The 22,802-nt window shown below is 45.6% G+C and overlaps 1 protein-coding gene across 1 annotated transcript in view; it reads right to left on the bottom strand.

Annotated features, from left to right (window-relative positions):
- Positions 1 to 4,304: 4,304 nt before the first annotated feature.
- LOC116335530 (echinoderm microtubule-associated protein-like 6) overlaps positions 4,305 to 22,802 on the bottom strand; it is an 83,541-nt gene continuing 65,043 nt past the window's right edge. The window contains exons 30-43 of the mRNA XM_031759256.2: positions 18,762 to 18,840; positions 18,560 to 18,689; positions 17,233 to 17,331; positions 15,610 to 15,783; positions 15,311 to 15,519; positions 15,065 to 15,222; positions 14,554 to 14,668; positions 14,271 to 14,459; positions 13,933 to 14,105; positions 13,701 to 13,863; positions 13,246 to 13,349; positions 12,973 to 13,126; positions 12,593 to 12,693; positions 4,305 to 5,556 (exon numbers count right to left, since the gene is read on the bottom strand). Coding sequence (XP_031615116.1) covers positions 5,532 to 5,556; positions 12,593 to 12,693; positions 12,973 to 13,126; positions 13,246 to 13,349; positions 13,701 to 13,863; positions 13,933 to 14,105; positions 14,271 to 14,459; positions 14,554 to 14,668; positions 15,065 to 15,222; positions 15,311 to 15,519; positions 15,610 to 15,783; positions 17,233 to 17,331; positions 18,560 to 18,689; positions 18,762 to 18,840 — 1,873 coding nt within the window. The 3' untranslated portion in view covers positions 4,305 to 5,531. The remainder of the gene's footprint in view (positions 5,557 to 12,592; positions 12,694 to 12,972; positions 13,127 to 13,245; positions 13,350 to 13,700; positions 13,864 to 13,932; positions 14,106 to 14,270; positions 14,460 to 14,553; positions 14,669 to 15,064; positions 15,223 to 15,310; positions 15,520 to 15,609; positions 15,784 to 17,232; positions 17,332 to 18,559; positions 18,690 to 18,761; positions 18,841 to 22,802) is intronic.

Below are 22,802 nucleotides of genomic sequence, written 5' to 3'. Positions count from 1 at the left end.
CAGCCGCCCAGGGTCTTCATCAGGTGGGATGTCAGAGCCACCGGCCTGTAGCTGTTGAGGTCCTTGGGCGTGAAGTCTTTGGCACTGGAACAACACAGGAGGTTTTCCAGAGCTGTGGGACTCTCCCCAGCCTCAGGCTCAGGTTGAAGAGGTGCTCCATCACCCCACACAGTTGGTCCGCGCAGGACCTGATGACCCTCGAGCTGATGCCATCTGGACCCGCTGCCTTCTTGGCTTTAATCCTCCTCAGTTCCCTCCTAACCTGGGTGGTTGAGAGAGACAGGCTGGAGCCTTGTGTTGAGTGTGTATTGGATGCTGTTGTTGGGGGCTGGGAGGAGTGAGCAGGGTGAATAGAGGAGGTGTGAAGTGTCTGAGGTGGAACAGCAGCAGTGGGGGTGGGTGAGTCTGCAGCCGATGTTGGAGACTGCCTCATGGCTGAATCAAATTTGTTGAAGAAATAATTCAGTTTATTTGCCCACCTCACATCCCTCCCAGGCAGAGAGTTCTGATGTTTGTGGCCTGAGATGGTTCTGAGGCCTCTCCAGACTTCACCAACGTTGTTTTGCTGAAGCTGGTTCTCCATCTTCTCTCATGTCTTCAACAGCTTAAGTAAATTATGCTGCACAGTTTTCTCATCAGTGAAAGAATGTTTGCTGCATCACTTTGTCTTCCATTGTATCTGAAACAAGTTTATCTTTGGGCTCTTTGCCTTAAACATAACTAAGCTTTCACACAGTGGTCAGTGAATATTAATATTTGTCAGACAGCCACAAACTGTAAATGATACGAAACAGAAATAAATACCTTAAACTTGAACTGAAATGTAATATTTGAGACAACTGAGTTAAATTTCACCACTGAACTTAAAAAAAATGGTGTAAAATATGAATAATGTAAATCCTATTACGTTTGTACCATCAAAATGAAACGAGACTAGTCTCAGCAGCTACAGTTAGCATCATTGTTGGCTAAGGGGAGTCGCTGTGGCTGTAATGTACACGGAGGTGAAACAACAATGTTCTCCAGTAAAGTCAAACAAATGATATAAATAAAGATTTTCTCTATTTCTGTGAAACATGCCGTCCTCCATAGCTGTAGCTGCTTATGTCACGGTTAACTAGGTTAACAGAAACCGCACGTCGTAGGCTAGACCGTCCAATTTAACTGGCTTGCACGTCCGGTGTTCGTGGCCTTCGAAGGACATCCTTTGAAGGATGCAGCCCCTGAATTTGGACACAGCCAGAGCAATACTGGAATATGGCAGAAGGACGCAACCCATAACAGCGATCTGAGGGCAGACCACAGCAACCTCCCTGAACAGGGACCAGTAACCATCACAGCGGCAGACATCCAGTATGAAGAGTTGGACAGCACCAGGCCCCGACATAGTTCACGCCTGCTTGCTGAAGAAGCTGACTGCACTCCATGAGCACCTGGCAGCACAAATGAACCAGCTGCTAGTTGATGAGAGACACCCAGAATGGCTAACTGAAGGCCGGATAGTCCTGATCCCCAAGGACCCCAAGAAGGGACCGGTCCCCTCCAACTACCGACCAATAACCTGCCTCAGCACCACGTGGAAGCTCCTGTCAGGCATCACAGCAGCTAAGACAAACAGGCACATGGCTCAATACATGAGCGGCGATTGACAGAGGAGCAAAACAACAGCTCCTGGTAGACAGAACAGTCAGCCGAGACTGCAAGACCAGACTGACCAACCTGTGCACTGCCTGGATTGATTACAAGAAGGCCTATGACTCAATGCCCCACAGCTGGATACTGGAATGCCTAGAATTGTACAAGATCAACAGGACCCTAAGAGCCTTCATCAGGAACTCAATGGGGATGTGGCGTACAACACTAGAGGCCAACTCCAAGCCCATAGCACAAGTCACCATCAAGTGCGGGATCTACCAAGGAGATGCTCTGTCCCCACTGCTGTCCTGCATAGGCCTGAACCCCCTCACTGGCTATGGATACTGACTACGGAGTGGAGCAGTTGTCAGCCACCTCCTGTACATGGATGACATCAAGCTGTATGCCAAGAGTGAACGAGACGTTGATTCACTGAGGGGATCGAACTACCAGAAGGCAACACTGCAGGCAAAGAGGACAGCTACAAGTACCTGCAGAGGGTCAGGCAAGTCCTGAGGAGTCAGCTGAACGCTATTCAATTCAATTCAATTTTATTTATATAGCGCCAAATCACAACAAAAGTCGCCTCAAGGCTAAGAACAAGATCCGAGCCATCGACACCTACGCCAGCTTGGAGGATAGACCGCCCGCAGGGGCCAGATACAACTTGACAGAGCAAAAAGTAAGTAATATATTTTTATATGCAAAAATTTATAAGCTGCAAAGGAGCTACATATTCATGTTTATTCAGCTTTGAGGGTCAATGTTGTGTGTGTGTGTGTGTGTGTGTGGACAAACGAGTCAGCAGTCGGTCGGTTTCTCACAGGTTTTTTTTCGTTCATGGTTACACACACAGACTCTTTGACACGTTTCACGACAGTTACACGTTAATAATCCGACACACAGACTCGTCCACGCTCCGGCAGAGAAACATGAACACATCTCCACAAATATCTTGTCGTGCGTGTTGGTACGATCACGAAGCTTTGGATGTTTCACGTGTTTAAAACAAAAAGCAGCAGCAAAGCAAAAAGCTTCTTCTTTTTTTAAACGTCCATTTTTGGATGAACATTCTCAGTGTAGCACCAGACAGAGTACAAAAAAGAAAACACGAGTTCAATTATGGATTAAAAATAAATAAATCGAGCATATGAACCTCGTCCAAAAGAAACAAACACAGGTAGAAAGATCCGGAAAGGCACTTAAGTGTGACGATGTCCAACCACAGATGCAGTGAAGGCGCTGACATGAAACGTGACCGTGAGACTTTTTGTTTTTTTCAGACAAACTTCACAAAGTTTCTGTAAATATGAAACTGCATTCGATTATTTTTTATTATAAAGCAGTTGAACGTTTCTGTTTTCTGCATAAAGAAATCTTAGTTTGACCAGAACGCCCGCTCGAATCGGCTCATTTCAATAACACGTAATCAGATGCTGATTTCATCAAAATCAAACAGAAACCAGAGCAATGTACCAGGATGACCTTTGACCCCTCCTGTAGTGATTTCATTTTGTTTCTCGTACTTTTTATTTTGCTTCATGTCGTTTTCTTCTTTGCAGCGTGTGAAATATTTTTATCTGAGTTTCAGGTAAATGTTAGAACTAAGGCTACGTTCACACTGCAGGTCTTAATGCTCAATTCTGATTTTTTGATCAAATCCGATTCTTTTGTCTGCTTGTTCACACTACAAATAAAATGCGACAACAAACGCGCTCTAGTGTGAACGCTCAAAGCGGCCCGCATGCGCAAAAGAAGATGTCACACACAACGCGCTCTGTTTAGACCCAGACCAACAGTATTGTTTGACTGATGGCCCTTAATATAAAGACTTCGGACTTTGTTTCCCAATTTTTGCTTTAAGTTATTTTGTTATTTACATAATAATGTAAATAACCTAAAACTTATCCTTATTGCTGTTTTAGAGGAGCGGTGCTTCAAAGGATAATCTGCAGATTATACAGTACAAATAAAATGTTCACGTTGTCTTCCCAACAGTTTCACTGACATCTACACTGGATGGCCAGGAAGCGTTCGCGATGTCTTCTCCGGCGCTGATAATTGGCGTCTGTCTCGTGTCAGTGACGTAAAAGACGGATTTAATGCGACATGACCGTTCAAACAGCAGTCGCTTTCTAAAACATGAACGCTCAAAGCGGCCCGCATGCGCAAAAGAAGACGTCACACACAACGCGCTCTGTTTAGACCCAGACCAACAGTATTGTTTGACTGATGGTCCTTAATATAAAGACTTCAGACTACACGTTTCCCAATTTTGCTTTAAGTTATTTTGTTATTTACATAATAATGTAAATAACCTAATAATGATCCTTATTGCTGTTTTAGAGAGAGGCGGTGCTTCAAAGGATAATCTGCAGATTTCTGTCAGAATCTGCAGATTATACAGTACAAATAAAATGTTCACGTTGTCTTCCCAACAGTTTCACTAACATCTACACTGGATGGCCAGGAAGCGTTCGCGATGTCTCCGGCGCTGATAATTGGCGTCCGTCTTGTGTCAGTGACGTAAAAGACGGATTTAATGCGACATGACCGTTCAAACAGCAGTCGCTTTCTAAAACATCAGATATGTATCGGATTCAGGACCACATACGAAAGTGACCCAGATCGGATTTGAAAATATCGGATTTGTGCCGTTCACACTGCCATACCATGATCGGATACGGGTCGCATGGGGTCAGAAAAATCGGATTTGATGCGCTTTCGCCTGCAGTGTGAACGTAGCCTAAATGTTTCATTTATAAATCTAAAACTTGATTATGTGAATATTTGTTTTGGGCTTTTTGTGTGTTGCACTTTGCTTTTTTACTTTGCATAGGTAGGTCCCTCCTCATTGGACTGTTTTATTTTTGTATAAACAAAGAGTTTTGTGTTTTACTTGAAGATAAAAATTAATCCACCTCAAAGAAAAGAAGAAAACAGAGCGATGTAATAAATCAGTTTTTATATTTTTTAGTTCAGTCTTTTAGTTTAGTCATTTCTTTTTCTTTTAATTTAATGACATTTTTATTTCATTTGCTGTGCTGTTTGTGTCTTTGAGTTTATTCCTCCTAATTTAACTTTAACGTCTCTTTTTATAGTTTCTGTTTTCTTTGTTTTCTTTGTGTGAATTTTATCGTAAATGACTTATTGCCAAAAATAACCCCTGAATGTAATCGAGTATCTTCAGGTTACTGTTTGCCTCTGAAGATGTTAGAGAAATAGTTATTCCTGTTGGACACTTGTGGGCCTCCGTACGTTCGTTTGAAGCTGTTTTAATTCCCTTCAGCGCGGCTCAGTTAGAGCTGCAGTAAACTCTGATTTCTGCTCAGTTTTGTGGAAGCAGCAGCTTTGAGCCGACTGGAATGTCTTAAATGTTCAAACTTAATTCATCTCCACCACAGCGACGACCCAACGCAAGGCCTTATGGGTAACAGCAGGTGGCAGAAACCGTCCAACAAAGTCATCCTGTGGATTTTGGTCAGATACCAGCTGATGGAGCCTCTGAGTCATGTGATCCATCAGGAAGGTTCCCACTGAGCCCTGCAGGGGGCGCACTGACGTGCAAATCTGAGCATGTGGTTGACCAAAGTGAGGGCGGGATTGTCGTTTGATTGGTTTACAGCCATCCGCTCCCTCACTTTATGAACCTGTTTGCACAAATTTTAATGTTTTTTTTTCGCCATGTGACCAAAAAAGAAAACGACAAACATGTAAACATCAGCTGATAGAGTCCCCGGGTTCTCCCGAGGCTTTGTGTTCATGTCCATGCATCCGTCCGTCGTGGAGGGTTAGCCGCAGTCTGGCCTGCGTGGCGTGGGAGACTCAGGCTGGTTGTGGGTTCGACTCCCTCTGGATCCACTTGTGGTCTGTTTAAGGCGGTTTGGATCCAATGTTTACAGACATTTCCACACAAACACACTGAAACACACAAACAGGCATCGACACAGCTTAAAGTCATTAAAGGAACTTTGTGTTGTCAACTTCTGCAGAGTGTAACAAAGACTTTGTCCACCAGGGGGCAGCGTTGCCCCTGCGACCGCTGTGCTTTAACTTCCTTTTAGTCCCAGTTTCCTCAGCAAGCTAAACACAAAGGCTGTGTCCCAATCCAGCGACCGCACGCTCCGGAGTACGCATCGCATTTTGAGACCTATTACGTCACAGCGATGCGACGACGGCTGTCCCAATCCAAAGTGTACTCCAAATGCGCTGTCGATTTCCCCAAATTTCAAGCGTCGTGGTCCCATATATCCCACAATTCATAGCGCGGTGGTGGTTTGCCGAAAAATACGGCAGACGCTGAAGCGGAGTGGCCGAAGAGTAAACTCTTAAGAGTAAGTACTGAATAATACAGGGAGTGCAGAATTATTAGGCAAATGAGTATTTTGTCCACATCATCCTCTTCATGCATGTTGTCTTACTCCAAGCTGTATAGGCTCGAAAGCCTACTACCAATTAAGCATATTAGGTGATGTGCATCTCTGTAATGAGAAGGGGTGTGGTCTAATGACATCAACACCCTATATCAGGTGTGCATAATTATTAGGCAACTTCCTTTCCTTTGGCAAAATGGGTCAAAAGAAGGACTTGACAGGCTCAGAAAAGTCAAAAATAGTGAGATATCTTGCAGAGGGATGCAGCAGTCTTAACATTGCAAAGCTTCTGAAGCGTGATCATCGAACAATCAAGCGTTTCATTCAAAATAGTCAACAGGGTCGCAAGAAGCGTGTGGAAAAACCAAGGCGCAAAATAACTGCCCATGAACTGAGAAAAGTCAAGCGTGCAGCTGCCAAGATGCCACTTGCCACCAGTTTGGCCATATTTCAGAGCTGCAACATCACTGGAGTGCCCAAAAGCACAAGGTGTGCAATACTCAGAGACATGGCCAAGGTAAGAAAGGCTGAAAGACGACCACCACTGAACAAGACACACAAGCTGAAACGTCAAGACTGGGCCAAGAAATATCTCAAGACTGATTCTTCTAAGGTTTTATGGACTGATGAAATGAGAGTGAGTCTTGATGGGCCAGATGGATGGGCCCGTGGCTGGATTGGTAAAGGGCAGAGAGCTCCAGTCCGACTCAGACGCCAGCAAGATGGAGGTGGAGTACTGGTTTGGGCTGGTATCATCAAAGATGAGCTTGTGGGGCCTTTTCGGGTTGAGGATGGAGTCAAGCTCAACTCACAGTGCTACTGCCAGTTTCTGGAAGACACCTTCTTCAAGCAGTGGTACAGGAAGAAGTCTGCATCCTTCAAGAAAACATGATTTTCATGCAGGACAATGCTCCATCACACACGTCCAAGTACTCCACAGCGTGGCTGGCAAGAAAGGGTATAAAAGAAGAAAAACTAATGACATGGCCTCCTTGTTCACCTGATCTGAACCCCATTGAGAACCTGTGGTCCATCATCAAATGTGAGATTTACAAGGAGGGAAAACAGTACACCTCTCTGAACAGTGTCTGGGAGGCTGTGGTTGCTGCTGCACGCAATGTTGATGGTGAACAGATCAAAACACTGACAGAATCCATGGATGGCAGGCTTTTGAGTGTCCTTGCAAAGAAAGGTGGCTATATTGGTCGCTGATTTGTTTTTGTTTTGTTTTTGAATGTCAGAAATGTATATTTGTGAATGTGGAGATGTTATATTGGTTTCACTGGTAAAAATAAATAATTGAAATGGGTATATATTTGTTTTTGTTAAGTTGCCTAATAATTATGCACAGTAATAGTCACCTGCACACACAGATATCCCCTAAAATAGCTCAAACTAAAAACAAACTAAAACTACTTCCAAAAACATTCAGCTTTGATATTAATGAGTTTTTTGGGTTCATTGAGAACATGGTTGTTGTTCAATAATAAAATTATTCCTCAAAAATACAACTTGCCTAATAATTCTGCACTCCCTGTATGTCACTTATTTATGTGCGAATGTTTAAGAACATTAAAACATTACTGTTGGCCACATGTCGGCAAAGTTATGTGACATTAGTGATGTTTGTACTTTCAGCGGTAACTTGGTTTTAAAGCCTCTACTTCTAAATATATATATATAGTCGACCTTAATCTTACAGACATGTGATGATTTTATGGATAATTAAAGTCAGTCATATATCCACAAACACAACAAGCTGAAAGTCAGTGATGCTGCTCGGTTTGCAGTCCTGAATATGACGGCACAAGCAGGATTCACTGCACTGTTAATGTTAGCTATGTTATATTGCTGCCTCTGTTCGGTGGTGTCGAGCCAAACGGACTTTAACGTGTGTTTGAACGAGCTGACGGTTCACTCGTTAAGCTGAAAGAAAGATGCTTTAATCACAGCAGTCACACATGTGTCCACTGGACCATCTGGGAACTCTTCTTGTTTAGCACTCGTAATAACACAAACACTAAATCCTCCTTCTCTTGTGCTGTTTTGTAGCAGTGTGTACACCTGAGACTGTCACCTGTCTGTCTGTCCTGCACTCTCTCTCTGTTTCTTTCTCTCTGATTGTGGAATAAAAGTATGAACATGTATTTATAAGTTACACTTGTGTTTGAATCCTGCAGCTTATCACACATTTGATTTCCATGTGTGACAACTGCAAGTGTCCAGAGTGAGGACAGACTGAGGGACCCACTGCTGCACATCATCTGTGAGGCTTTGCACCCTGATGATCCACCAGGACAAACTCAGCAGTGTGTGAGGAAGAGGAGGAGGAAGAGCCAGCAGCAGCTGACAGATGGAGAGAATAGACAGACTGTTCCCTGTTTGTGAAGGACTGCTAGGAAAGTTTAACATAACTAATTGTCTGTCCTGAATCAGTCTTATTAGGTAATGTTCAAATAATGTTATCATCCCAGTGTTTTCAGTGTGGGAGAAAGTACTCAGGGCCTTCAAGTTACACACTATGAAAGGCAGCAACAAGTTTAATATTCAGAAACCTAAAGTATGTATCAGCAGCAGAATGGAGCTAAAAATAAATGTTTGTTTCAGTTCTATGAAGCTTTGAGTATTTTGGATTAGTAGCACTGCTGTGTTTGTTGCATCATATTGCTGTAATTGTTTATATGCTTTATATATTCTGAGCTAAGTTGATCTATAGCAGGGGTGTCAAACTCAAATACACAGTGGGCCAAAATTCAAAACTGGAACAAAGTCGCGGGCCAACATTAATATTTATTGAAAAAAAATCTTCCTCCAGATATAAGAATGAATCTTTTCTTATGGACTCAAACAAGTTTTGCTGAAAAACTGAATATGGAACAAGCAAAGCTTAATACTAAACAATATATATATTAGCTGTATAATACCAGTAGGCCAGCATTAATAGTAATTTGGTATGGCTTCGCGGGCCAAATGTAATTAGGCTGCGGGCCAAATTTGGCCCGCGGGCCAGAGTTTGACACCTATGATCTATAGTGTTACATCATATTCTATAAGGATGTTATGTGTTTGTAGACTTTCTGCCCAGTTTGACCCATTTAGCAGAAGTCAGCCTGTTTAAGGCTCTGATATCTGTTCTGTATGACTTAAAGCAGTTATGACATGGTCTGATTTTCTCACCCAATAAAGGAATATTTCATATATCAGTCTGATCTTCATTCTATCAGAAACAGTTATCACAGCTCGTACATTTTCTTTTTACACATATATGTAAGCATTGAGCCAAATTTAGTAATGCCAACATACTGAAGGAACAATGTTTGTCTCTTATATATAATACATCTGTATATACACTGTCAGAGATACTTGTCTTTGAGTGAAGATTTAAGGTGATAGGAAATATAAATAACTGCTACTTGAATCTTTGACCCAGAGTTCAAGCTCATATATATATATATATATATATATATATAGGGATTGGCAAGAATACCAGAGGCGCAAAACACCAGCTACTGGTAGACAGAACAGTCAGCCGAGACTGCAAGACCAGACTGACCAACCTGTGCACTGCCTGGATTGATTACAAGAAGGCCTATGACTCAATGCCCCACAGCTGGATACTGGAATGCCTAGAATTGTACAAGATCAACAGGACCCTAAGAGCCTTCATCAGGAACTCAATGGGGATGTGGCGTGACAACACTAGAGGCCAACCCAAGCCCATAGCACAAGTCACCATCAAGTGCGGGATCTACCAAGGAGATGCTCTGTCCCCACTGCTGTCCTGCATAGGCCTGAACCCCCTCAGTGAGATCATTAACAAGACTGGCTACGGATACCGACTACGAAACGGAGCAGTTGTCAGCCACCTCCTGTACATGGATGACATCAAGCTGTATGCCAAGAGTGAACGAGACATCGATTCACTGATCCACACCACCAGGATATACAGCAATGACATCAGAATGTCATTCGGACTGAAGAAGTAATGGTAAATGGACTGATTCTTATATAGCGCTTTTCTACTCTCCCAGAGTACTCAAAGCGCTCTATACAACATGCCACATTCACCCAATCACACCCACTTATACAAGCACTTCTAAAGCCAAGTGCAACTAATAAGCATTCACACACAGTCACACTCCGATGAATGCATCGGAGGGCAATTTGGGGTTAATATCTTGCCCAAGGATATTTGACATGCAGACTGGGGGAGCCAGGAATCGAACCACCAACCTTCCAATCAGTAGCTGATCTGCTCTACCGCCTGAGCCACAGCCACCCGAAGTGTAGTCGGATGATAACAAAAAGAGGGAAGGTAGTCAGAACTGAGGGGATTGAACTACCAGAAGGCAACATTGCAGACATAGAGGACAGTTACAAGTACCTGGGGATCCCGCAGGCGAATGGGAACCATGAAGAGGCCGCTAGGAAAGCTGCAACCACCAAGTACCTGCAGAGGGTCAGGCAAGTCCTGAGGAGTCAGCTGAACGGTAAGAACAAGATCCGGGCCATCAACACCTACGCCCTGCCCGTGATCAGGTACCCTGCTGGGGTAATAGGCTGGCCAAAGGAGGAGATAGAAGCCACTGACATAAAGACAAGAAAGCTCCTTACCATGCATGGAGGGTTTCACCCCAAGTCCAGCACCCTGAGGCTGTACGCTAAGCGGAAGGAAGGGGGCGGGGACTGGTGAGTGTCAGCACCACAGTCCAGGATGAGACAAGAAACATCCACGAATACATCACGAAGATGGCCCCAACTGACAGCGTGCTCAGTGAATACCTCAGGCAGCAGAAACCCAAGAAAGAGGAGGGAGACGAGGAACCATCATGGAAGGACAGGCCCCTGCACGGTATGTACCACCGGCAGATAGAGGAGGTGGCTGATATCCAGAAATCCTACCAGTGGCTGGACAAAGCTGGACTGAAAGACAGCACAGAGGCACTAATCATGGCAGCACAAGAACAAGCTCTGAGTACAAGATCCATAGAGGCTGGGGTCTATCACACGAGGCAAGACCCCAGGTGCAGGCTGTGTAAAGATGCCCCAGAGACAATCCAGCACATAACAGCAGGGTGCAAGATGCTAGCAGGCAAGGCATACATGGAGCGCCATAACCAAGTGGCCGGCATAGTGTACAGGAACATCTGTGCCGAGTATAACCTGGAAGTCCCGAGGTCAAAATGGGAGATGCCCCCAAGGGTGGTGGAGAATGACCGAGCTAAGATCCTGTGGGACTTCCAGATACAGACGGACAAAATGGTGGTGGCTAACCAACCGGACATAGTGGTGGTAGACAAACAGAAGAAGACGGCTGTAGTGATCGATGTAGCGGTTCGAATGACAGCAACATCAGGAAGAAGGAACACGAGAAGCTGGAGAAATACCAAGGGCTCAGAGAAGAGCTCGAGAGGATGTGGAGGGTGAAGGTAACGGTGGTCCCCGTGGTAATCGGAGCACTAGGTGCGGTGACTCCCAAGCTAGGCGAGTGGCTCCAGCAGATCCCGGGAACAACATCGGAGATCTCTGTCCAGAAGAGCGCAGTCCTGGGAACAGCTAAGATACTGCGCAGGACCCTCAAGCTCCCAGGCCTCTGGTAGAGGACCCGAGCTTGAAGGATAAACCGCCCGCAGGGGCGAGATGGGTGTTTTTTTTTTATATATATATATATATATGTATAATCTGACAATACTATAATATTGTCCATATTATATTAACATTACCACAGTGAGATGACTTTAGTCTCATGAATAACATTAGCTAATTATTATTTACTAACTAATCTTGAAATGACTGTTCAGTACAGAAATGAAGCCCAACAATCATGTTTCACAGTCCTGTGGTCTCAGCCTCAGATACTCAACTAATCAAAGTGAGGTCATAAAAAATGAATGACCCAAAAAACATTCTTTCTCCTTCATTTCTGTCACACAAAGCTGTATGTAACGTTTCTCGCGGTTAGTATCATGGTTGCTAGGCAACCTGAGCAGCACGACGAAGGCTAGACCGTCCCATTTCACAAGCCTCTCACTTCCGCACTTCTCATACTTATAGTACGCGCCGTACGTAGTACGCGTAGTGTGCGTACTCCAAAGCGTGCGGTCGCTGGATTGGGACACAGTCAAAGTTCTAACTGGTTAAAAAAAGGTCGATGGGCTTGTTGCGCCACCTTGTGGTGCAGATCGGTATAACACAAATGTAAAGCCCGCCCCTTTTTTAACTTTAGCTTAAATCTCTTCAACATGAACAGAAGTGTTGGATATAAGTCATAACTTTGTTAATTTTAGACGATGTTTTAACAGCGAGCACGTTGAATTACATTTACAGGCTCACAGCAACAGAAAAAGGAGGAAAACAGGTGAGATTGTCATTTTGTAACTGCTGTACGAATCTGTTTATCCCAGAGGTGTTTGACTTCTAAACCATCAATAAAGACACACTGTGTGTCAAAGACTCTGTGAAAACGAAGGTTCATGTGCCCGTCGCAGCATCTTGTCTTTATAGTCAGAGAGAATAAAAACAGTTTTGTTGGTCTAATCTCTCCTGGAGTGCATGGTTGTGTTATTGATCGGTGATCGGGTTACCTGCAGTCGTCTCCTCCTGTGCTGATCACGTATTTGTCGTCGTGGGAGAAGCGGACGTTGGTCACATGAGGCGAGTGGCCGAGGTAGCGCTTGTGTTTGGCCTGCAGACAGAAACGAAGCAAACGTGCGTCCATTTAATCGTCTTAATCCTGGATACAAAGAATAAACTGAACCTGAGCCTGCAAACACCCTCAGCTGCAGATGTAAGTTTGATATCCTCAGAGATCAAAAGATCAAAAGTTTAACTTCAAACTTGTGACTTTGTTTCTTTCCATTAGTTCTCATGAAGCCCTCGACTCCCCGACTCCTTCATTTATTTGCTTTCCTACCTCCGAACAACTAATACTGAATAAATGAGACATGGCGAGCCACAAACTCACAAACTTCTCTGAGCAGGGGAAGTTGAACAGTTTGACCAATCCGAAGTCGTCGCCGGTGACGATGTTCAAGCCGCCGTGAGACACACACGCACAGTTCACATCGGCTTTGTCGGCGTTTCGAGGCCAAATGCCCAAAACTTCGTCTCCCAGGATGCTGAAAAAGAGACGACAGACAGAGCGAGTCGGCGCCGCGGCTCGTTGTCAGTTTAGCTCCGGGGTCGAGCGGGCGACCATGAGCCCTGCAGCCAAACACTGAGTGTATTTGTGCATTACCTGGTCCACGTCGCCCAGGTGATTCTGTCAATGGCGATCGGGTCGCTCACCAGCTTTCCAGAAGGAACCTCGAACACCTGCCGCTTATAAGCTCCCGTGGACACCTGCAGGTGAGATTGTGATGCAGGCGTCAGCAGAACGACTCTGTGTGCGCATGTGTGTGTGCGCATGTGTGTGTGTGCATGTGTGTGTGTGTGTGTGTGTGTGTGTGTGTGTGTGTGTGTGTGTGTGTGTGTGTGTGTGTGTGTGTGTGTGTGTGTGTGTGTGCGCGTGTGTGTGTGCGCATGTGTGTGTGTGTGTGTGTGCGCTCTGTAGCTGGACTGGAGGACTGCCTGGGGTTTTTGTAAGGTGTGTGTGTTTACATGTAGAGCAGTTTCTCGTGTATCACAGCACCTGGTGACTGTGGGAAGGAAGAGCCCCGTCTAACAGGAAGAGACCTCCAGCTGTGGGTGTACCTGTACGTAGCAGCTGTCAGCAGAGAAGTCGAGCTGCAGGACGAAGGCGGGGATGTCGCTGCAGTAAACCAGCCGGTTCAGCGTCGGTCCTGCGCTCACGTCGTACACGTCCACCGTGTTCTCCACGGAGCCGACCGCCAACAACCGCCGGTCTGGACTGAAGCTGCGCACAGAGTTCAGTCAAACAAACATCCAGCGCTTTCATTCTTCGCTCCCGCTCTCGCTCTCTTACCGGATGTCCTGGACGGTGGCGCTGCGGTCTCGCTTCTTCGCCCACATCTTCAGCGAGTTGGAGAGGAGGAGGAGGAACTCACCGTTCTTCATCCCCACCGCCAGCATCTCTCCGTCTGCACTGTAGCTGACGCAGCGAGCCGCGTGGCCGACGCACACTTTGTTCAGCAGTTTCTAACCAGAGAGAGAAGATTTCTTTAAACATCCCTCGCTGCACCACATCGTGCAAACCTGCAGCAGCGCCTGCTGTTTCTAGCCCTCCTCCACCCCAGCATCCAGCACCTACGTCCTAAAGACTCAGAGCCTGGACTCCAATCACTGACATGTGTATGAATGCACCTTGTCGGCGAGGTCCCACAGGCGGATGGTGGAGTCGTCGCTGGCTGTGATGCAGAGATCTTTGGCCGGATGAGCGCCCAGACCCCAGATTCCCCCCCGAGCGTGACTGTCCAGCAGCAGGTTGGACGCCGCGTTCTTCTCCCCGACCTCGATGATCTCACTGTCTTTCGTCCCCACCAGGATCTTACCCTGAGGAAGACGAGAGGCCAAGGCGATGAGGAAGACGGATGGGTGATGGTAGAGGAGGAGGAGCGGGAAATGAAGAAGAATATCGAGGTCTCACCTTGCCTCTGCAGACCGACCGGACGCACTCCACCTGCTGCCCGGTCTCCAGCTGGAAGGCTCGGCATCGTTTCATCTCCTGATCCCAGAGCTTCACCGCTCCGCCCTCCTTCGTCCTGACGCACAAACACACAATTTTTATTTTCCAGTTTTTCCACAAAGGAGAAAACAGAAGCTGAACAACCAGAAACAGCATGAAAGAGGAGGGTGGGTTGCAAAGGAGCTTGCAGACTGAAACAGCTTAAACAGAGGACCACGAATGAGACCATCACACTGAGATCAGCTGATCTGCTCGAGGTCAGCAAACGTTTCTGTGGCGACGTCCGTCCCCAGAGAATTGGCAGTTTCAGGAAGTAGAAAACTTCCAAGCTCATGTTTGGTCTCGTTTTCGTGACATCAGATATGAAAACATCCTTTAAAAAAATCTGTATCATGAAGATGGAAAGCATTTAATAACAAAGAGGGAGCGGTCCTCGATGCTCTGCAGGTGAAGCGGTCGGCGTGTGACTCACGGCCTCTCCTTTCCGCCAGTGACGATGAGTCCGTCTCTCAGGGTGGTGTACATGGTGAAGACCGGCCCGGTGTGAGCCTTCGCCACCACCCGGAGCAGGTAGTGATCTCGCCACACGTACACGTCCCCGTTAATGGCTCCCGTGAACGTCAAGTTATTCTGCAAACGTGAACACAGACACCGTCACCTTACGTGCTCCGACTGAACGGCGCTCCTGAGGGGCCCCGGGGCGAAGCGGCGAACTCACCGCACCGAAGGCGACAGACAGCATCGTCTGCATCCTGCCGTCCTCCAGCGTCCCCACCACGCCCTTCTTGTACATCAGCGCGCCGCCGGCCAGCGTCCAGAACTTCACGTGTTTGATTCCCACTGACACGAACTGAGAGTCCGAGTCCGGCCGAAACTCCACCACGAAGATCCGGTCCGGGTGTCCGGCTTTCCCGCACACTCGAGATCCTGTAGAGGTGACACGCTGTGGTTACCGCGGTTATTGCCACAACAGAGGGAAGCGAATCAAACCACGCTGAAAGTTTCCGAGTCTCTGACCTTCCTGCCAGCGCCACACCGTGATGGTGTGTTCAGGGTCCACTCCGACGGACAGCAGCAGCTTTCCCGTGGCGCTGAAGTTCACGTAGCCGACGCCTTTGCTGTGCGGACAGCGGAGGATGGACAGCGTCTGCTTGCCCATGGCGTCCCACACGTGGATCGAGGGGGTCGTTCCTGCGTGGAGACGGAGCGAGTTTTATCGCCGTTACAGCCACAGGCAGCGTCAGCACGACCACAGAGGGATAAACTACAACAGCGACACAGAGGGGTCGGTGCAGCCGACAGACACCCTGAAAACCAGACGCAATTTCACCGCCACGTTAAAGCGGTCGCGCCCGATTTATTGAATCCTGCTCGCATCGAGCGTTCGAGTCAGGAAACCACGATGGCACGATAAGAGTTTGTGTTGGGTACTCGAGTACTTTAACTACTCGTTAAACAAATCAAATGAGTTCAGTTTGAGACGAGCGTCAAACATGCAGCAGAAACATCATATTGATTGATCATCGAGGCGATCGATAAGGATTCGTCCTTCCAGGAAAATCCAACAAACATCAGCTCGTCAGAAATGATTCACTTCAATCATTTATGTCATAATGTGATGAAACTATCCTGTATTTGTTGATACAAAGTTACCCAGAAACAAATATTTATGAGTTAAATGTGTGCAAAATACTAAAAACAATGATTAAGAATATAAAATAATATAAAAATGTATTTTTATATATAAATAATAAGTGTTAATGTTAATGCACTACTGGAAAAGTTGAATTTTTAAGAGCTCTTTTAATTTTCGATTGAAAAAGTTTGATTACAAAATGTGTGACAACAGTTTTTAACAGAATTTTTGTATAACATATGGATACATTTTACATTTTTAATGAAATTTCTGAACATTTATCAGAAAAATATTTTTATAAATGTTAAAATTTTGTTGGAAAAAAATGAATAAAAATTATTTTTTAAAAATTGTTTTTTGCATGTTTTTATGAGTAAAAACCAAACAGACATGTTAATATTAAAGAAACAATATTTTATATTCTGGTCGGGCGTTCCGGGTTTCAGGGCGTTTGCTGTGATGGGGAGGCGTGCGGGTCGTTTGTAGTTTACCTGGGAGTTCACCGCCGTCACCTGAGGTGTTGTGAGAGCGATGGTGACAAATGAGGCCGGCCAAAAACACACACACACAAAAACAACAACATGAAAACCTGCAGTGAGTCACAGCCACACAGAAAAAACGTTTCATTCATCCTGCGTCTGCGCGGAGCTTCGGCTGCTCTACGGTTCGATACCAAAACAACAAACTCTTGGATGTGAAGCTCTGCTTGTGTTTCCTGTTACGACTGGCTGAATTAACCTCATTTCCTGTATTTTAAACGCAGACCTCGGGGGGAAACTGTCGCGATGTGCCGCCTCACGCTCGCTCTGACAGCTGCAATGAGGCGTTTCCGCCCTGACGGTGAGTCGGTCAGTTTCTACCGTGTCAGTAGAAATAAAGCAAAGCAGGCGGGTTAAACAGGAAGCAAGGAGAGAAAGCGGGACTTCTCTTTAGTACAGTTAGTGGAGGAACACACGGCCATGCACCGACAGCGACACGCCACACACACAAACACCGAAGCGTACCGATCTGCCCGGTGGCGATGATGTTTTTGAATTTGGGGTGCTGGTTGACAGTCAGACACAGGATGTCGTCCGTGTGCTCCAGGTAGAAGCTCTGAGTTCCTGCAAAGACACGTAAACAGACACGTTTTACCTGCAAGGCACCAAATAAACTCCAGTTCTGGCTGAAATTCAGTCGTGACACACTCGTGGTGTTTGTGGGGCTGCAAACGCACACATGCAGGTGACCTAATGACACGGGAGCGCCGGCCCCGTTTTTAAGGTGCTTTTTTTGGATCCAAAGCAGACGTCCAAACATTGAAGGCACAGAGGAAAAACTCAGGACGGCAACATTCAGGCAGCTGGCAGAAATCTGTGGCTCTCTGATGACTGCACTGAGTTTTTTCTGTTATTGAAAGAGTGTAAGTGGTCATAGAAGCGTGCGACACCCCGACCACTTTCCATCAAAGCTGATTGCACAGCTCACCTGAGCTGGATGGTTCCTGGTCTCCACGTCTGCAGTTAAACTGTCGTCCTGCAGCATCTGTGTCCTGATTTATGGACACGTTTCAGATCTGTGAGGTTTTGGCTGCAGTCTGAATGTAAGCTGTTAATGTGCATTTCTGTGCAGCAACAAATGTGCAATTTTGTCTGTTTCCTCTCAGTTAATCGCCGGATTGTCACAAACAGACTGCATGAAATTGCCAACTTGAGCCCATTTAGCTGACAGCAGACATGTTTTCGCTGTTTCATCACCGTCTTAATGCACAAAGTTTGAAGACCGGCCGGCCTCCATCTGCGAAGCAAAGACATCACAAGTTCACCGAACTCGGCCACAATCACTCTGTGCTGCAGCTTCCATCTGCCTCAGTGTGGCTGCAGCATAAAACACGAACTGACCAATCACAGCCGAACAGCTGTGTGAGGTAAGAGGCGTGTTTTTGTGGATGAGATCTGGTGGAGTGCGACATCTCTGCTTCCTGTGTGAGAGCAGGTAGACACAACCTGAACACATGTAGGTGTTTCCACAGGTGTGCATGAAGCTGAAGTCTGCTCGGCAGAAACTGTTTACCTGGTAAAACCTTTTCACAAACATTAAAACTCCTTTTGAATATTAAATGTTACATAACTGACATCATGTTTCTGTGTAGGAGATAGAAGCGGCACATTCAGAGGTCCAGAGATGCACCTGTGCACCTGCACCTGTGCATTTCTGATTACAGAGACTTTAACATCTTTTGGACACCAACGCCTGCCCGGACTGTTCGTGCGAGGGTCGCTGCTGAAACAACCTCACATTAGAAGCACTCATCGTCCACGGCACGTCACTCAGGTGTGTTGTTTGTGTTACCGGTGCTCAGGCTGTGCACGATGGCGGTGGCGGCAGTGTGGTACACGATCTCGGTGCCGTCGTTGAGGTAGTGCAGGTTGTTACGACAATCGAAGCCCCGAAAACCAAAGACGTGGTCCAGGATCAGGTCCTGGAGAGGGAGGAGGCGGACGGTGAATGCAGGGACAGACGGACAGATGGACAGACGGACGGACAGACTCACCTCGACCAGCCGCTTCTTCTTGGACACGTTGTTTTTCTGGAGTTTCTCGGGCTGCGGCGCCGCTCGGCTCACTGGCGGCCTGGAGGATCGATCAGCGTGTCAATGAATCGAAAAACATTCATTTCCATGTTAAAGGATGAGAGACACACAGGTGGAGCACAGACACGGAGACAGACGTGAACTACACATCAGGGGGGTAAACAGCTGATCCGGCGGTGTGCTGGTGCTCCGCCCTCTTTCTGTGAACTCAGACTGGCAGAGATTTGGGTTAAAGCAGCCGGTTCTGCTTCTGATGAATTAAATCACTTTGGAGTCAAGAATCATATCTTTTTTTTTCTGTTTTAAAATTAGGCCTCCGTCATGTTATCAATCACACTATGAAGAGTCAGGACCTTTGGACTCCTGACTCTTGGTGGCGCTGTCACTTGGTGTTCGCTCGCTCTGTGGTATAGTATCACTTCCTGTTCCTGCTCAAACACAGTGGTGTTTCTGAGTAGCTTTTCTGCTTAGCAATTTAATTTAAATCTTTTGATACATCCCTTTTTCATAGTATAATCTTAACGTGCTTCATCTGAATCACCCTTTCTGTGTACTCACTACCTAATTTATAGCCAAAGTATTCACTCACTGTCTCTTTACTGTTTCGCTAGCTTAGCTTAGCTCGTAGCCGACTCGTTAGCACCATGGCTACTTCACCTGTCCCTCCTGCACTTTCCTGCTCATTGTGTCAGATGTTTAGTTACTCCTCGGCCTCCTTTAGCAGTAATGATACCTGTAATAAATGTAGCATATTTGCAGCTCTGGAGGCCAGGATTACTGAATTGGAGACTCGGCCGCACCCTTCATTCACCCGTAGCTAGCCAGGCCCCTGTAGCTGGTGCAGCCGAAGATAGCGTAGGCACCGCTAGCTGTTCCCCGGCAGACCCCAAGCAGCTGGGGAAAGAGGGCGGCTGGGTGACGGTGAGGAGGAAGCATAGTCTTAAACTGAAGCCCCAGGTACACCACCAACCTGTTCATGTGTCTCAACTGTTTTTCCCCACTCGGCGACACACCCGCCGGGGGTCAAACTCTGGTAATTGGTGATTCTGTTCTCAGACATGTGAAGCTAGAGACACCGGCAACCATAGTCAATTGTCTTCCAGGGGCCAGAGCAGGCGACATTGAAGGAAATTTAAAACTGCTGGCTAAGGGTAAACGTAAATACAGTAAGATCATAATTCACGTCGGCAGTAATGACACCGGTTACGCCAATCGGAGGTCACTAAAATCAATATTGAATCGGTGTGTAACTTTGCAAAAACAATGTCGGACTCTGTAGTTTTCTCTGGTCCCCTCCCCAATCAGACCAGGAGTGACATGTTTAGCCGCATGTTCTCCTTAAATTGCTGGCTGTCTGAGTGGTGTCCCAGAAACGATGTGGGCTTCATAGATAATTGGCAAACCTTCTGGAGGAAACCTGGTCTTGTTAGGAGAGACGGCATCCATCCCACTTTGGATGGAGCAGCTCTCATTTCTAGAAATATGGACAAATTCATTAAACCCCCCAAAATATGACTATCCAGAGTTGGGACCAGGAAGCAGAGTTGCAGTCTTACACGCCTCTCTGCAGCTTCTCTCCTCCTGCTACCCCCCCAAAAACCCATCTCCATTGAGACTGTGTCAGCTCCCAAAAAGACAAAAAACAAACTAAAAACCAGCAATAAACAACTTAAACATAAAAAATCACAAAGAAAGAACAATACAGTATCCACATCTGAACCAAAGAGTAAAACAGTGAAATGTGGATTATTAAATATTAGGTCTCTCTCCTCCAAGTCTCTGTTAGTACATGACTTAATAATTGATCAACAAATCGATTTACTCTGCCTTACAGAAACCTGGTTGCAGCAGGATGAGTATGTTAGTTTAAATGAATCAACACCCCGAGTCATTCTAACTACCAGAAATCCGAAGCACAGGCCGAGGGGGCGTGTGGCAGCAATTTTCACACCAGCCTATTAATTAACGAAAGACCAAGACAGACTTTTAATTCATTTGAAAGCCTGATGCTTAGCCTCGTCCACCCCAGCTGTAAAACTCAGAAACCAGTCTTACTTGTTATCATCTATCGTCCACCTGGGCCTTACACAGAGTTTCTCTCTGATTTCTCAGACTTTTATCTGATTTAGTGCTCAGCTCAGATAAAATAATTATTGTGGGTGATTTTAACATCCATGTAGATGCTAAAAATGACAGCCTCAACATCGCATTTAATCTGTTACTAGACTCAATTGGCTTCTCTCAAAATGTAAAAGAACCCACCCACCACTTTAATCACACTCTAGATCTTGTTTTAACATATGGCATAGAAACTGAACATTTAACAGTGTTTCCTGAAAACCCTCTGCTGTCTGATCATTTCCTGATAACATTTACATTTACAATAATTGATTACACAGCAGTGGAGAGTAGACTTTATCAAAGTAGATGTCTTTCTGAAAGTGCTGTAACTAAGTTTAAGAATATAATCCACCCACTGTTATCATCTTCAATGCCCTGTACCAACATAGAGCAGAGCAGCTATCTGAACGCTACTCCAACAGAGGTCGATTATCTTGTTAATAATTTTACCTCCTCACTACGTGCGACTCTGGATACTGTAGCTCCTGTGAAAACTAAGGCCTCAAATCCAAAGTCCCTGACTCCGTGGTATAATTCTCAAACACGTAGCCTAAAGCAGATAACTCGTAAGCTGGAGAGGAAATGGCGTGTCACAAATTTAGAGGATCATCATTTAGCCTGGAGAAATAGTTTGCTGCTTTATAAGAAAGCCCCCGCAAAGCCAGAACATCTTACTATTCGTCACTGATTGAAGAAAATAAGAACAACCCCAGGTTTCTCTTCAGCACTGTAGCCAGGCTGACAAAAGTCAGAGCTCTACTGAGCCAACCATCCCTTTAACGTTAACTAGTAATGACTTCATGAACTTCTTCACAAATAAAATTTTTATCATTAGAGAAAAATTACCAATAATCATCCCACAGATGTAATATTATCTACATCTACTCTTAGTACCATCGATGTTAAGTTAGACTCTTTTTCTCCAATTGATCTTTCTGAGTTAACTTCAATAATTAATTCCTCCAAACCATCAACGTGTCTTTTAGACCCCATTCCTACAAAACTGCTCAAAGAAGTCCTGCCATTAATTAATTCTTCGATCTTAAATATGATCAACCTATCTCTAATAATCGGCTATGTACCACAGGCCTTCAAGCTGGCTGTAGTTAAACCTTTACTTAAAAAGCCATCTCTAGACCCAGCTGTCTTAGCTAATTATAGGCCAATCTCCAACCTTCCTTTCATATCAAAAATCCTTGAAAGAGTAGTTGTCAAACAGCTAACAGATCATCTGCAGAGGAATGGCTTATTTGAAGAGTTTCAGTCAGGTTTCAGAGCTCAGCACAGCACAGAAACAGCTTTAGTGAAGGTTACAAATGATCTTCTTATGGCCTCTGACAGTGGACTCATCTCTGTGCTTGTCCTGCTAGACCTCAGTGCTGCGTTCGATACTGTTGACCATAATATCCTATTAGAGCGATTAGAACATGCTGTAGGTATTACAGGTACTGCACTGCAGTGGTTTGTATCATATCTATCTAATAGACTCCAGTTTGTACATGTAAATGGAGAGTCCTCTTCAGACACTAAGGTCAATTATGGTGTTCCACAGGGTTCAGTGCTAGGACCAATTCTATTTACATTATACATGCTTCCCTAGGCAACATCATTAGAAGACATAGCATAAATTTTCACTGCTATGCAGATGACACGCAGCTCTATCTATCCATGAAGCCAGGTAACACACACCAATTAGTTAAACTGCAGGAATGTCTTAAAGACATAAAGACCTGGATGGCCGCTAACTTTCTGCTTCTTAATTCAGATAAAACTGAGGTTATTGTACTCGGCCCTGAAAATCTTAGAAATATGGTATCTAAGCAGATTCTTACTCTGGATGGCATTACCTTGGCCTCCAGTAACACTGTGAGAAACCTTGAG

The sequence above is a fragment of the Oreochromis aureus genome, linkage group 13 (assembly GCF_013358895.1).
Source record: "Oreochromis aureus strain Israel breed Guangdong linkage group 13, ZZ_aureus, whole genome shotgun sequence".
Lineage (NCBI taxonomy): Eukaryota > Metazoa > Chordata > Actinopteri > Cichliformes > Cichlidae > Oreochromis > Oreochromis aureus.
This window is presented reverse-complemented; position numbering and strand designations above follow the sequence as displayed.